The 12,673-nt window shown below is 54.0% G+C and overlaps 1 protein-coding gene and 1 non-coding gene across 3 annotated transcripts in view; one reads left to right on the forward strand and one right to left on the reverse strand.

Annotated features, from left to right (window-relative positions):
* Positions 1-12,673, forward strand: part of Ass1 (argininosuccinate synthase 1) — a 49,868-nt gene that overhangs the window by 17,969 nt on the left and 19,226 nt on the right. For both annotated transcript variants that reach the window (XM_006233911.5, NM_013157.4), the window contains 5 exons: positions 501-575; positions 4,370-4,440; positions 4,937-4,967; positions 9,848-9,938; positions 12,550-12,634. In XM_006233911.5, the coding sequence (XP_006233973.1) occupies positions 501-575; positions 4,370-4,440; positions 4,937-4,967; positions 9,848-9,938; positions 12,550-12,634 (353 nt within the window). The remainder of the gene's footprint in view (positions 1-500; positions 576-4,369; positions 4,441-4,936; positions 4,968-9,847; positions 9,939-12,549; positions 12,635-12,673) is intronic.
* Positions 3,351-3,471, reverse strand: LOC120102084 (small nucleolar RNA SNORA26). The gene has a single exon (XR_005503107.1). It is a non-coding gene; the product is annotated as a small nucleolar RNA SNORA26 (small nucleolar RNA).

Here is a 12,673-nt window from a genome sequence, read left to right on the forward strand (position 1 = left end):
CACACCCCACCATGTCTCCCACACCAGTGACATTGCAGTGATGATCTGCTGAGCTCTGATTCTCCGGGATCTGTCCCTAACCCTGCAGGCCAGCAGGGCCCAAGACGAATGAGTGTGGCTGGAACGCTTCCTGTTTCCTCCCTCTCCGAACCACCACAGCTTTACCGGGGACTGCAGCAAAGGTGCCCTGTCCCACCTGAGTTCAGTTCACCGAGGGTCACTGAACCATGAAGCTCACCTCCTTCTCCAGGAAGGACACACAGCCATTTATTTGAGCATAGAACACAGGCCTTTCTACAACCCAATAGTGTTTTCTTAGTCTCCTTACTCACTCCCCCATGGATTAAAGGAACACAACAGGAGACTCTTTACCTCCTCCAACCTCCAAGGGGTGGGTGGGTGTGTGTGTGTGTGTGTGTGTGTGTGTGTGTGTGTGTGTGTGTGTGTGTGTGTGTGTGTCTGGGCTCTCCAAGGTCCTGACTCCTTTGTACTGTTTCCAGGTCATCGCCCCCTGGAGGATGCCCGAGTTTTACAACCGGTTCAAGGGCCGAAATGATTTGATGGAATACGCAAAGGTATGTCTCTTTACCTCTGTGGGGCTTTGGGGGCCATTGACGAGGTCAAACTGATCCCCACATGATACAAGAGAGAACCCCTTCCAGAAGCATCTGTCCCCCATATCAGCTTTGTGTAGATGTGTGGTCCATTTCTTAGGCAGGCATCTCTGAGGTGACCCCAGTTTGCTCAGCTGGGAGACCTTCATGCCACTTCTGTAGCATGTCGGTGTGGATCCCCAGGGGACTGCCAGGAAAGGGGACCCTGAACAGAGAACCTGTCCTCTATACCTCAGGTATCTGGCTCCCAAATGTCCCCCAGTGCTTTCTCTGGAGCAGGTAGAAGCTCCCAGGCCAGTGTCAGACAAAGCCTTTTGTGGCGCCAGCCCTTTTTTTTTTTTTTTTTTTGAAATACAAGTTGCAATAAAACATATTAGAAGTTTTACATCAAGATCCTTAGCTTCTCCCCAGGGCACCTTTCTTTTTAGCGACTCGATGGCAGCACTTGACAAACAGCCTCAATCAATCAGACAGGGGGAAAAGCAAGTCGGTGCACACACCAGAAAATTGCTCAGGTTTTTAAATAGCAGTCGCCGGGGCTGGCTGTGCAAGCTCACCGCAGCCAAGGTGCCGCGTGGTAGGGGACGCTGCGGGGGAACACGGGGCTGCAGGGAACGCAGCCCGGCCCCAGCCGCCAGCATCCCATTAGGCCCCTGAGTGCTGGGAGGAAAGGCTTCTCCACCATCTGTTGTTTTATTATTAAGAGTCAAGTTTACAAGAGCAAACCCATATGTTGCCAAACAAATCGGCAAATAGTGGTGCTATTAAGGGAGTGGAGGTTGGCGAGGCGTCCGTTTCCTCCCCCCTTGTCTCCTTGATGAAGAAGAATATGAAGCAGGCCCCATCTTTAGGGATAATGAATTACAAGCCTTGTGCTTGGCCCCGCTCCCTCCCTGGTCCAGTTGGAAGCAAGGACCAGCGACCTGAGACTGCATGGTATGCTCTCAGCTCCACTAGACAACGGCCCTGGCTTTTGCCAGCATAGTTTGTGGTCCCTACCCCCTTTCTTTTTGGATTCTGAGGAGAAGGTGCTCAGCTTTCCATCTGTAGGACAGGGAAAGGTTGTCAGGGAACAATGTGTATCCCTACCCTCCTCCCAGGAGCTAGGTTCAGGTTGGGGCTATGGAAAAACCTTAGCCCGTGTAGCCAGAAAGCTGCCACCCACTCAGGGAACGGCCAGGAGAGCCAAGCAGCCGGGCAGCTTTGTGTGAAATTTACAGCCAGGCAAGATCTGAGACAGATGAGGGAAAAATCAATGGGGCTTTGAAAAATCTCTGCTTTCAAAAACCGTTAAGTAGCCAGGGTCAAAGGCTACTCCAGAGGCACGGGGGAAGCCTCTGCTTGGCTTCTCCCTCCCCAGACCACCACCCAAGGTTCCAAACAAGTCTATCATCATCACCATCATCATCATCACAACTAATTGGAAACTGCAACATTCGAACGCTGCGAAAGTTGAGGCAGGAGGATCTTGAGTTCAGGGTCTGCTTGGGTCAGTCAGTGATGTCTTGTCTCGAAAGAGAAAGAAGGCTGGAGAGTAGATGCTCATTTAACATGGGTCAGTCCCTGGGTTTGACCTCAAAAAATAAATCACTACTAAAGGTAACCAATGCTAAACCAGAGTTCAAGGTGGGCACTGGAACAGTGCCTACCCCCACCTTCCCCCACTCCGCCACCTCCACCCTGCCCTGCCTGCCCCCCCTTCCTGTTGTTTTCTTTCTTTTTTTTTTTTTTTTTTTTTTTTGTTCTTTTTTTTCGGAGCTGGGGACCGAACCCAGGGCCTTGCGCTTCCTAGGCAAGCGCTCTACCACTGAGCTAAATCCCCAACCCCTTCCTGTTGTTTTCTATTCCTTGTTGCCCTGGGAGTCTTTGGGGTTAGGAAGCTCAGGACAAAGAGTCAAGTAGGGTTCTCAGTCCTGTAATCTGCACTGGCTAGCATCTACGGGGCAGCCATGGCTCTGCCGAGAGTAGGCACCTGTCCTGCTCCTCCCTGATCTTTTTCCCACTCTCCTCCCCATGCTCTGATGGAGCTCAACTGAGAAAGAGGGTGAGGATCCCACACCACACCCCAAAAATAAAAGTTCCAGAGACCTGGCTGGATGTTCTTCTCAGCTACCCAGCAACAAGGCCTCGGCTGTCACAAGTGCTATCTCGCAAAGTTCCGGCCCCAGCCTGTTGGTTCCACATGGGGAGAGCTCAGAGCAAGTGGCTCTGGAGAGATCCAGGAGACATATTTCCCTTAGCACTGAGCAGCTAGGAAGTGAAGTATATTCTGATTGCCTATACTGTTTACATCAAAGGACAAAACCTTCAGGGGCGATTGTGGCTTTGTTGTGGTGGGTGGTGTTGTTTCGTTTGTTTAGGACATGGTTTCACTCTGTCCCAAGTGAGGGATGCACTATACAGACTGAGCTGACATCAAATTCAGAGTGATCTTCCTGCCTCAGCCTCCTAAGCAGTGGGGCTCCCACATCAACCACGTAACATTGCTCCCCCTCCTCCTCCTCCTCTTCCTCCTCCTCCTCCTCTTCCTCCTCCCCCTCCTCCCCCTCCTCCTCCTCCCCCTCCTCCCCCTCCTTCTCCTCCCCCTCTTCCTCCTCCTCCCCCTCCCCCTCCTCCTCCTCCTCCTCCTCTTCCTCCTCCTCCTCCCCCTCCTCCTCCTCCTCCTCCTCCTCTTCCTCTTCCTCTTCCTCCTCCTCCTCCTCCTCTTCCTCTTCCTCTTCCTCCTCTTCTTTTTTCAACTGTCACTCAGACAGAGGATTCAAAGAGGAGGAGTGAAGCCTCTTCTGTGGTTTTATGGAGAGTTCCTTTACCCTTCTGTGTTAGCCTGCTTTTCTTCTTTATGTTTAGCTGAAGGAACAATCTGAGGGGCTGGCCCTCTTTTCCTTCATCATTGCTTTAAGCTTGGGACTCTCATGAAGGACTCTCCCCACCCCTTGCCTGGAGGAAAGCTCTAGAATCTTAAGGATGGGCAAACCTACCCTCAGAGAGACAGTCCTGGAATGGTACCTGTGGAAGCTGAGGTTTCCGCTGTAACCACAGGGCTGAGGGGCCTGAGAGACACCATCTGGCCACTGAGCTGGGCCTACTTCCTGTGCTCAGGGGTGACAAGGGCAGTCATCCCCTCCTTCCTCTAGAAACTGAGCCAGATAGACCTTCGAGGGTGGCCAGCCACTATGTGGCCTGGTGTCTGGGCAGATCTCCTTCTGCAATGGTGAGGACCATTTGGAATAGCCTCAAGCCACAACCAATGGAAGGGAGGCATCTGGGTCTACCTTTAGGGTCTGCTGTCTTGATGGCACGGGTTTAGGGTGGCTCTAGGCTTCTATAAGTCTTCCTCCTTTTCTCTGGTCCACACGAAGCACTGCAGACTCAGGATAGAAGCCTCTGTGGTCTACTCGTGACTGTACAGTAGATATTTAGGGTATTATAACCCCAGCTCTTAGGAAATGGTGGGTATCAGTAGCAGGAACCAAGACAAGCTCAGCCAGCAACTGCCCCTAAGGGCTTCTAGGCATCTCAAGAGTATGAAATCTTCTAGAAGAAACTCTAAGGTCAGCCTGCATTCTGCTGTCTTGTGATTAATGAGGGCACCTCTAGTGGGTAAGACCCTCCCTCCCTCATAGGTAGCCTGGGGAGGGGAGTGGAGACCAGAGTCGGGCTAACTGGTACCTTGAGGGATCCCAGGCAGTGGAGCACGAATGATCTTCATGTGCCCTTCAGGCACCTCACCCTGTCCATTTTGCCTTCACCTGTAGCAACATGGAATCCCCATCCCTGTCACCCCCAAGAGCCCCTGGAGCATGGATGAGAACCTTATGCACATCAGGTAAGTCCAACCCCTCCTGGTACTGAGGAGACCATCCAGTGGTTAAGAGCGCTGACTGCTCTTGTGAGGACTTGGGATTGGTTCCCAGCACCTACACGGTGGCTCGCAGCCATCTGTACCTGCAGGGGAATCCAGCGCCCTCTTCTGGCTTCCATGGGCACTGCACACAAATACACTCCTACCCATAAAATTTAAAAAAAAAAAAAAAAGAACCAGATAGAGTGAGAAAGCTTAGCCCCTCTGTTCCTTAGCTAGAGTTTGCCATTTCCACTGAGCCTACACAGTAACCTGGGCCTCCCCATGTGTGAAGGTCCAGGGCTGCACCCACAAGACTGAGTCGGGGTAGGGGAAACCCAGCTCTTGCTCCTGCAGCTCCCACAGCTAACTGGGGTGGATCAGAATGTTCTCGGTAGGGTTGGCAGAGAGAAAAGGCAGACAGGATGGTGGGGGTGTACATGATATTATTCTGTATGCTCAACTCACCTCTCCCCTACAGCTACGAGGCTGGAATCCTGGAAAACCCCAAGGTAAGCAAGCTACTTTGCTTTTCTGGGGACCCGGCTGCCTGTGGCAGTCGTCCCCTGTGCTTGGCTATCTGAGGGAGGCCTAATTTGAAATTTCACAAGGGGCTGGAGTAACTGCATTCTACCTTCTCGAACTCTCCCCCACGGGCTACTTTGCCTGCCCCCTCCGTGCTGTGGGCCACACCCCTCCCCCCAACCACCACTTCCCTGGTGCTCTTTTTCTAATTGCTGTGGAGATGAATGGTGGAAGGAACCGTTTCAGGGAGGCAAAGAGAAAGTGTGATTGAAGGACAATAAAGAAGTGATAAGCAGATGAGGCACTTGTGGGAGGGCTCAGCTTAATGCCCACCAGCTATGGGCAGGCGCCGGGCCACCCGCTGCCTGGATTGGGCACACAATGACCCATGGTGCCAGTTGGCAGCCTCCTGGGTTGGCCGGGATGGGCCCACAGACCCATTTCAAACTTTAAGGTTTCTCTCCCAGGGGCTTTGTCTCTGGGACCCGCTGTGAGGAGTGGGGGTATGGAGGAGGAAAGAAATCTCTTAGTCAGAGGGAATGTCTGAAGTCTTCCTGGCCCAGCCCCTCACTCTGGGTGGCTGCTCTGGGGTTGGTTAGTCTGCTTGGAAGACATTGGGGAAGTTGTCATCTGGGCCTGGGAGACCGGCTGGAGGAGAATCAGCTAGGCAGTTTAGTTCAGGAGCCTCATACCAAGGTCCCAGGGTACCCTCTTGCCCAGGTCTGCCCTCCTGAGTCCATCCCCATATTCCCTACCCTGGCAGCACCAGGCCTACCCACCAGTCACTGATGGCCGTCTGACCCCTTTGATTTTGACTCTGGCATTTTCCTGATTGATTTTCTTGGATTCTGACTGGCAACAGTCTCGTTTTATGGGTGGGGGAGCTGAGGCAGTGCAGTGACACGTCCCTGGTGCAGCTACTGAGCAAGAACTGAAGTTGGCGCTCTCAGCGCCCTGCCCCACCCCCCACTGCCACCCCCCCACCCCCACCCCCTACTGCCACCCCCACCCTCACTCCCACCCCTGGGGGCTATACCTTCCCATGGGCATTCATCCTGCCTGATACTGCACAAAGGAAGAAATAGAAAGGGCTTAGCATGGCATGGGACAAAGTCTTGAGGCAGGGGGATGAGGGGCTTGCTTCCCTTCAGGCCACAGATAAGATTAGGTGTCCTGGGTCTGCTCAGAGCTCCACTCATCCATCCAGCAGTAGGAGCGGGCTGGACTGAGTATCAGTAAGAGTCACTACCATCCCTGAGCCCATACTTGTCACTAGGGAGAGCTGGTGTCCTTGCCTCCACTGCTCCCCTGGGGACTGATGGGCCCATGGGGCTGCTGCCTGCTGGCCACAGGTTTTTCCAGTTCATGCTCTGCTGACCCCATGACACTCAGGCCAACCACTCCTCATTAGCCAGTCAGTCACACCAAGGGGGGCCCAGAAGTGAACTACTGAGCAACACTTGTAGGTACTTTCAGGCCAGGCTCCTGTTAGCCAGGTACACTGGAAAAAAACTCCTCAGCCTTCTCTGGGGCACCTGTGGCTTTAGCCTCACTAGAGAAGCAACACCCCCAGATTGGGCGCCTCAGAACTGGAGAAACAGACCTGAAGCCACTTTAGCAGCTTGGGGCCTGAGATGTGGTGTGATTACCACATCACTGTCTATGCCAAGGGTGCTGTCCCCACCCGGGCTTAGGTCCCAGAGATAAGCACCCTATACCAGAACCCCAAAACTGCTGCTTCTGCTGCCTTACACTCTCCAACCAGTCTCCCCTCATCAAGCAGTAGGAACAGGCTAGGCTGCGTAGAAGGGTTGAAACAACTCTGCGACACCCCAAGTCCCAGGTGCTCTCTCTAGGTCGGCCAGGGGACTGACAACATCGTCCTCTATGTTGGCTTGGCCATGGAGGCCTTTCCCCATCCTAGAGCACACAGATGCCCCTGTTCCATGCAGCGCTGCCACCCTCCCCCCCAGCCCTCCCCCATCCTTGGGGAGGAGCACTGAGCGCTTCGAAGGGCCCTGCCCCCCTCCCCCAAAAAAGACCCGACCGAGGTCTGCGGAAGGGAGGGTTTGAGGCAGATGGCTGAGCCATTTTCTGCCTCTGCCGGGGCTGATTGAAGGGCAATGAGGCAGCTAATACGAAGAAAGATAGAAATTTACTTGCTTTAACTTCATACGGCCCACAGTGAAAGAGTTCATTCAGCCGCCGGCCGCCATATCTGATGGGTGAATAAGCTATCCCCACATTCATCATGCCTCTACATCGCGGGTTAGTTCATGGGCCATTTGCCGCAGACCCTCCTTCGCGGGCCTGCTTCATGCTTTCTTTTGCTGCCCAACCCCAACTCCCAGCTCTGTCTCTCTCTGTCTCTCTGTCTGTCTCTCTGTCTCTGTCTCTGTCTCTCTGTGTCTCTGTCTCTCTGTGTCTCTGTCTCTCTCTGTGTCTCTGTCTCTCTGTCTCTGTGTCTCTGTTTCTCTCTCTCTCTCTCTCTGTCTCTCTCTGTCTCCCCCCCCCCCCATACTACCCAGAAGACATTGGGAGTGAGCCCTCCTGCTGGGGTGGATAATAAACGGCACCAGATACTCAGCCTGGAACTGTTTGTCATTTGAACTGAGCTTTCAGGAGGCAGAGTTAAAAGGGAGGCAGGTACCAGCAGGCTCAGAATGCAAAGCAAACATCGGCTTATTTCCCGAAATCCGGGCTGTCAGCTGCCCACCGACCACTGCTGTAGAGTGTACAAATCCTTCCTGTCCTGAAGACCTTTCCTGTCTCTTGTTCCCTTCCCAAGGCACCCATCCTCTACTGCTTGGCGTGTGGTCGGAGAGGACAGGTTCAAAACCGAAGTGGCTACAGTCAGTGCAGTCCGGCATAGTGGGAGGAGACGGAGTTTAGAAGGTTAAGCCAGCATGGGGAGCTCTGGGTAGGTAGGGAAGAAGTGACTGAAGGGCTATACTGCCCACCCTAAAGCCCAGCCTCAGGTCTTTCTATACCCAAGGAATGGTGTCACTGCCGTACTGCCCAGAGAGGGTCTGGGAACGTGGCGTTCTCCGAAGTCGGCACCATGATGAATGGTTTAACACTCAGCCACAGGCATCTAGCTAGTTCTCAGCCCAGGTTGCCATAGCAGCTGGGAAGCAGCATGAGATGCTGGAAAGAGGGTGAAGGTGTGATGTGGGCCGGCCACTCCTCTGGGCCTACTTTCTCTCTGGTTCCTGGAGGTCTCTTGCTGGGGGTGTTTTTGAAGGACCCTTTGCACCTCCCTGGGTCTGTCTTTAAGGCCACCACACAAGTGGCACTTAGGAGGGTATGGCTGCCGGCCCAGCATCTCCTGGAGTTCCATAGTAAAGTGGGAACAGTAAACCATACTACTGTGTGCGGCAGCACCGAGGATTCTTGAAATGTGACACTTCCTGGTGTTAAATCCAGGAGGGCCCGGAAATAAGGCTGTTGTTGGTTGAGTGAAGGATCCACAATACCTAAGTGGGCCAGGACACCTTCCTGTGGCCCCTTCTAGAGGGAGGCACAGTGTCCATCACCAGGCTGACTCTCCACCCTCACAGCGAGTGGCTATCCACACGGGGCCTTGCTTAACATTTCAGCTTTAAGACAGTCAAGGGCACAAAGCCTTTCCCTCCGCAGAAACTGAGGCTCAGAGAAGTACAGCCACTTTCTGAAAGCAGCACAGCCCCACTTAGGGATATTTTTTCCACCATCCTAACAACAGTTTCATGTGGTAGTCATCCTACCAGGTAGGGGTTAGGGGACAGGAAGATCAGAAGTCCAAGGCCAACCAGGGTTCCATAGGACGCTGGGAGTGAGACAAAACAGAGCAAAATTCATCACAGTCTTTGAGGCCTTGTAATTTCCCCTCCCACGTGCTGGGCGGCCAGGAATGTTTAGAGTGGGCAGGGTAGAGCGCACAGCTCATGCAAAACCTAGCGGTCAACAGGACCCCCCGTACGGCCTCCACTTCTGCCCCTGCAGATGGGAAAGCAACATTTGTTCCTAGCAGGCAAGGCTGCTTGGATCTCCAAAATGAGCAGTGGTGTATGAATGAGGGAGGTTTCGATGAAAAGGCTGCGATCCCCAGCCGTCAGCAGGTGGACAGAACAGCTGGGTACAGCATGCCCCTGGGACGAACTTGAGCAGTCAGGCCCAGACACTCTTGTCCTAATGGTGGCAAGTATCCAGGTTTCAGGCTTGGGCTCAGGGGGAGCCGCAGCCTCTAGAGGAGAGGGAATTTTGAGAAAGTCCTGGGCAGCAGAGCAGTCCCTCCGCCTCTGCCTACGGAAGAGAGTCCCATTTTCTAACGCACCCAAGGAAAAATATACATAAAGGTTGATGTGTTTTCAAATGGTTTTTGCTTTGTTCTTCTCTTTTCTCCCCATGAGTATTAACCTCAGGGACCCCAGGGACGGCTCGGCCCGCTAGAGCACCTGCTGGGGTCACGCTCAGTCATTAGCTTTGCGGTCAGCGCAGAATAAACCCCAATTCCAGGCACCGATGCCGCGAGTGTGCGTGCGTGCGTGCAGCTCCCGGGAAGCCTGTGTACTGCAGTCCTGTGGAAGTCGACTCTTTCCTGCCTGACTTGTTTCTCTCCTGCTATTCTGCCTCCAGCTGTGGGGGCGGCAAAGAAAAGGATGAGATCAAGTTGAGGGGAAAAATTGTCTGATTTCTTGAGCCCTTTGTTTCTCAGGCCCCTGGCAGGCTGGGCTGGCTGGGAGCTAGGAGTCCACTGGAGCCTCGGGCTGACGGGGAAGAGCTGGGTACCAGTGGTCCTAGACAGAGGCAAGGAGGGTCAGGTACCTGCATGTGTATTGCTTGGTGTCTCATATGATGTCCCAAGTTCTATTTCTTTCTGTTTTAGAACCAAGCACCTCCAGGTCTCTACACAAAAACTCAGGACCCTGCCAAAGCACCCAACACCCCAGATGTCCTTGAGATAGAATTCAAAAAAGGTATGTGCCCTCGAGAATGAAAGTGGGCAGACTTTAAGGGTCCCAATTCTATCCCTCTACCTTCCTGGGCCCAGGCCCTCTAACTCCTTGCATTCTTGGAAACTAGAGTGTAGTGGGGGGGGAGGTTCCTGAACGTTCCCAACAGTGTGAGCAAGCCTCCAACCTTGGGGAGGGTTTCCCAGGCCTCCATGTCGAACGCTAACATTGGATCTTGGTGGAAAACCTTTCTGTCCCAAAGTAGCTGGCTTTGCGAAGTCATCCTCTACTTTTTTGAGTCTGCGTTTCCCCGTTTATAAACTGGGGTTGGGGTTGGGGGGAGCACCTGTTCTTTTTCTAGTGTGCAAGGAAGTCTGTGGGGAGGGCATCCAGCCAGATGCTGCCACCAGAAAGTGCTTAGTAGTGGCAAGTCAGCCACAATGCTGGCTTTAGGGACTCGGAAGACTCTGCTCATAAAGCTTGGCTCACCCTAACTTTTCTGTCTGGGGTCTCCAGCAACCTGGACTCAAAGTTGGCTCCTCTCTCTTGTCCCAGAGGAAGAAATTGGGCACAGTCATGCCTGGTGGTTATACTAGAATCCAACTGAGAGTGTGTGTGGGGGGGGGGGGTATAAGGAGAAGATACTCCCAAGCAGGCTCCCTGAGGGGGAGATGGTACCTGGCAGGAGGGAGGGAAGGCAGGAGGCAGCCCAAACCCAGGCAGGGAAGCGAGCCATCCACAAAGTGGCCAACAGGCGGGAGCACCAGCAGCGGGAGGGAGGAGGCTGGAGATCAGCCAGCCCCAGGCATCCCCTGGCTCTGTGATCTTGTGGAACTTTACCTTTCTGGGGCTGAGGTGTGCGTGCCTGTAAAACAGGCTGTGACAAGGCTGTTTGCAGGCACCCAGCATAACTTGTGGCTACAGTGAGGGTGTGGTGCCAGTACAGGCCTTTCTACCCACAGCCTCTCCCAGGGGACTGTTCCGCCTGTGAGTGCCGTCTTTGTGCCTCTTTAGCCAGTTTACATGTCACATTCACTACCCAGGGACCAAGGAGACCTTGGTGGGAGCCTAGACACAGTAGAAGTCTTGGGTCCCCTCTCAAGTTCTCTGTTGGGAGCAAGGGGCCTCCCTGGGGCTTTACTCCGAGCAGATGGTAGGATGGGCCAGGCCACACTGCAGGCTTCTCCCACGAGGCCCTCAAACCCCTGGGAGCTGGGAGGGCAGAGGGTGGGAGGTAAGCTGGAGGTGGCAGAGGGTCCCAGGCACAAGCCTCCAACAGCCTGTCCTAGAAGCTCAGGGGAGCCCCAGGCAGAGTTGAAGAAGAGACAGCTATCTGAAAAGAGGGAGGGAGGCACCCTCCCTAGCCTACTCCTCATTCACTCTCTAGTTAATTTATTTGAAGTTTTAATCTAATTATTAACTATTTTAAAAGCTAAGAGGCTTTCTCCGGCGGCAGCACCAACAATGTCAACCTCTCCTCCCAGGCAGGCCCCCATCCAAGGCCCCAGCGTTGGGTGATAATAGGGCCAGAGAAGGAGAGAAAGAGAGAGGCGAGGGGTAGGGGGTGGCGAGGGGGCTTAAGGTTCATTATTGGGCAGACTTACATTTAATAGCAATTTACAACCAAGTTATAAACCCCTGGAAATGGGGGTTAAGAATGGCGAGGCTGTCAGCACCCTGAGCGGAGCCCCTCCAAACGGCGCCTTGCTAATAAAGACTCCAAAGCCGCTATTGAGTCCTGATTGGCACCCGATGGCTCGCTACATGGTAATGAGCCAGGCAGATGGGTGGGGGATTAGCCGCCAACTTTGAACAGCTTTTCTTTGTCACTGTTACAGCTCTCTTGTTAGCCCCCTAATACATTTATTACCCATTTCACACCGCTCGAGAAAGTGCTCCTTTGCTATTCAAAGTCAACCCCAAACCCACCCACTGCCCCCTCCCCACCACCCCCCTCGACAGGGCCCTTCCGTGGCTGAGCCTCGGGGCCGTCTCCCTCCTGCCACCCCAGACAACACATCCCAGAATTCAAGGATGTCTGCTGGAGTGGGCATCACCCCCCAGCTCATCCATCAGGTGGCTTCCCGAAGGCCTGGGGTACAAGGTTGGGACTGAGAGATCCACATCTACCTGGCAAGCCTGGCAGAGAGCTGCTTAGATGTGAGGGTGTGTGTGTGTGTGTGTGTGTGTGTGTGTGTGTGAGTGTGTGTGTGCTCGAGAGCGCTTGCACACACGCCCGTGCGTACTCATAGGGTCTGACTGCACCTCGGCCAGGCGGCCCCTGGGTAGCTGGTGGGGACAGAAGGTGCTCACTGGTAAGACAATGGCCAAGCGTGAAATTCAATTAGTTCAGGGCCTGGTTCCAATTTCACAGCCCCTAAATGCTAAAGGGGCAGAGAGAATGGGAGGGAGGGGGCGAGCGTTTTTATTGCATTTTCCTCTTTCATTCTGGGGGGCTTTTTCTCCCCTTCTCCCCCCACCCCCAGCACAGGGCTTTGAAGGAGTCATTCGGACTCCATGTCTGTCACAACCATTTAAGGCGATGTGGGTGGAGGGAGAGAGGGTGGGGTGGTGGGCACAGGCTGCTCTGCTGAGCTCCAGCCTAGAGGCCCACTGTCCTCTCTTTCTGCCCCAGGGGTCCCTGTGAAGGTGACCAACGTCAAAGATGGCACTACCCACAGCACATCCTTGGACCTCTTCATGTACCTGAATGAAGTTGCGTGAGTGCCCACAGACTGCCTGCCCCATCCCCCACCCCG

The sequence above is a fragment of the Rattus norvegicus genome, chromosome 3 (genome assembly GCF_036323735.1).
Source record: "Rattus norvegicus strain BN/NHsdMcwi chromosome 3, GRCr8, whole genome shotgun sequence".
Classification (NCBI taxonomy): Eukaryota; Metazoa; Chordata; class Mammalia; order Rodentia; family Muridae; genus Rattus; species Rattus norvegicus.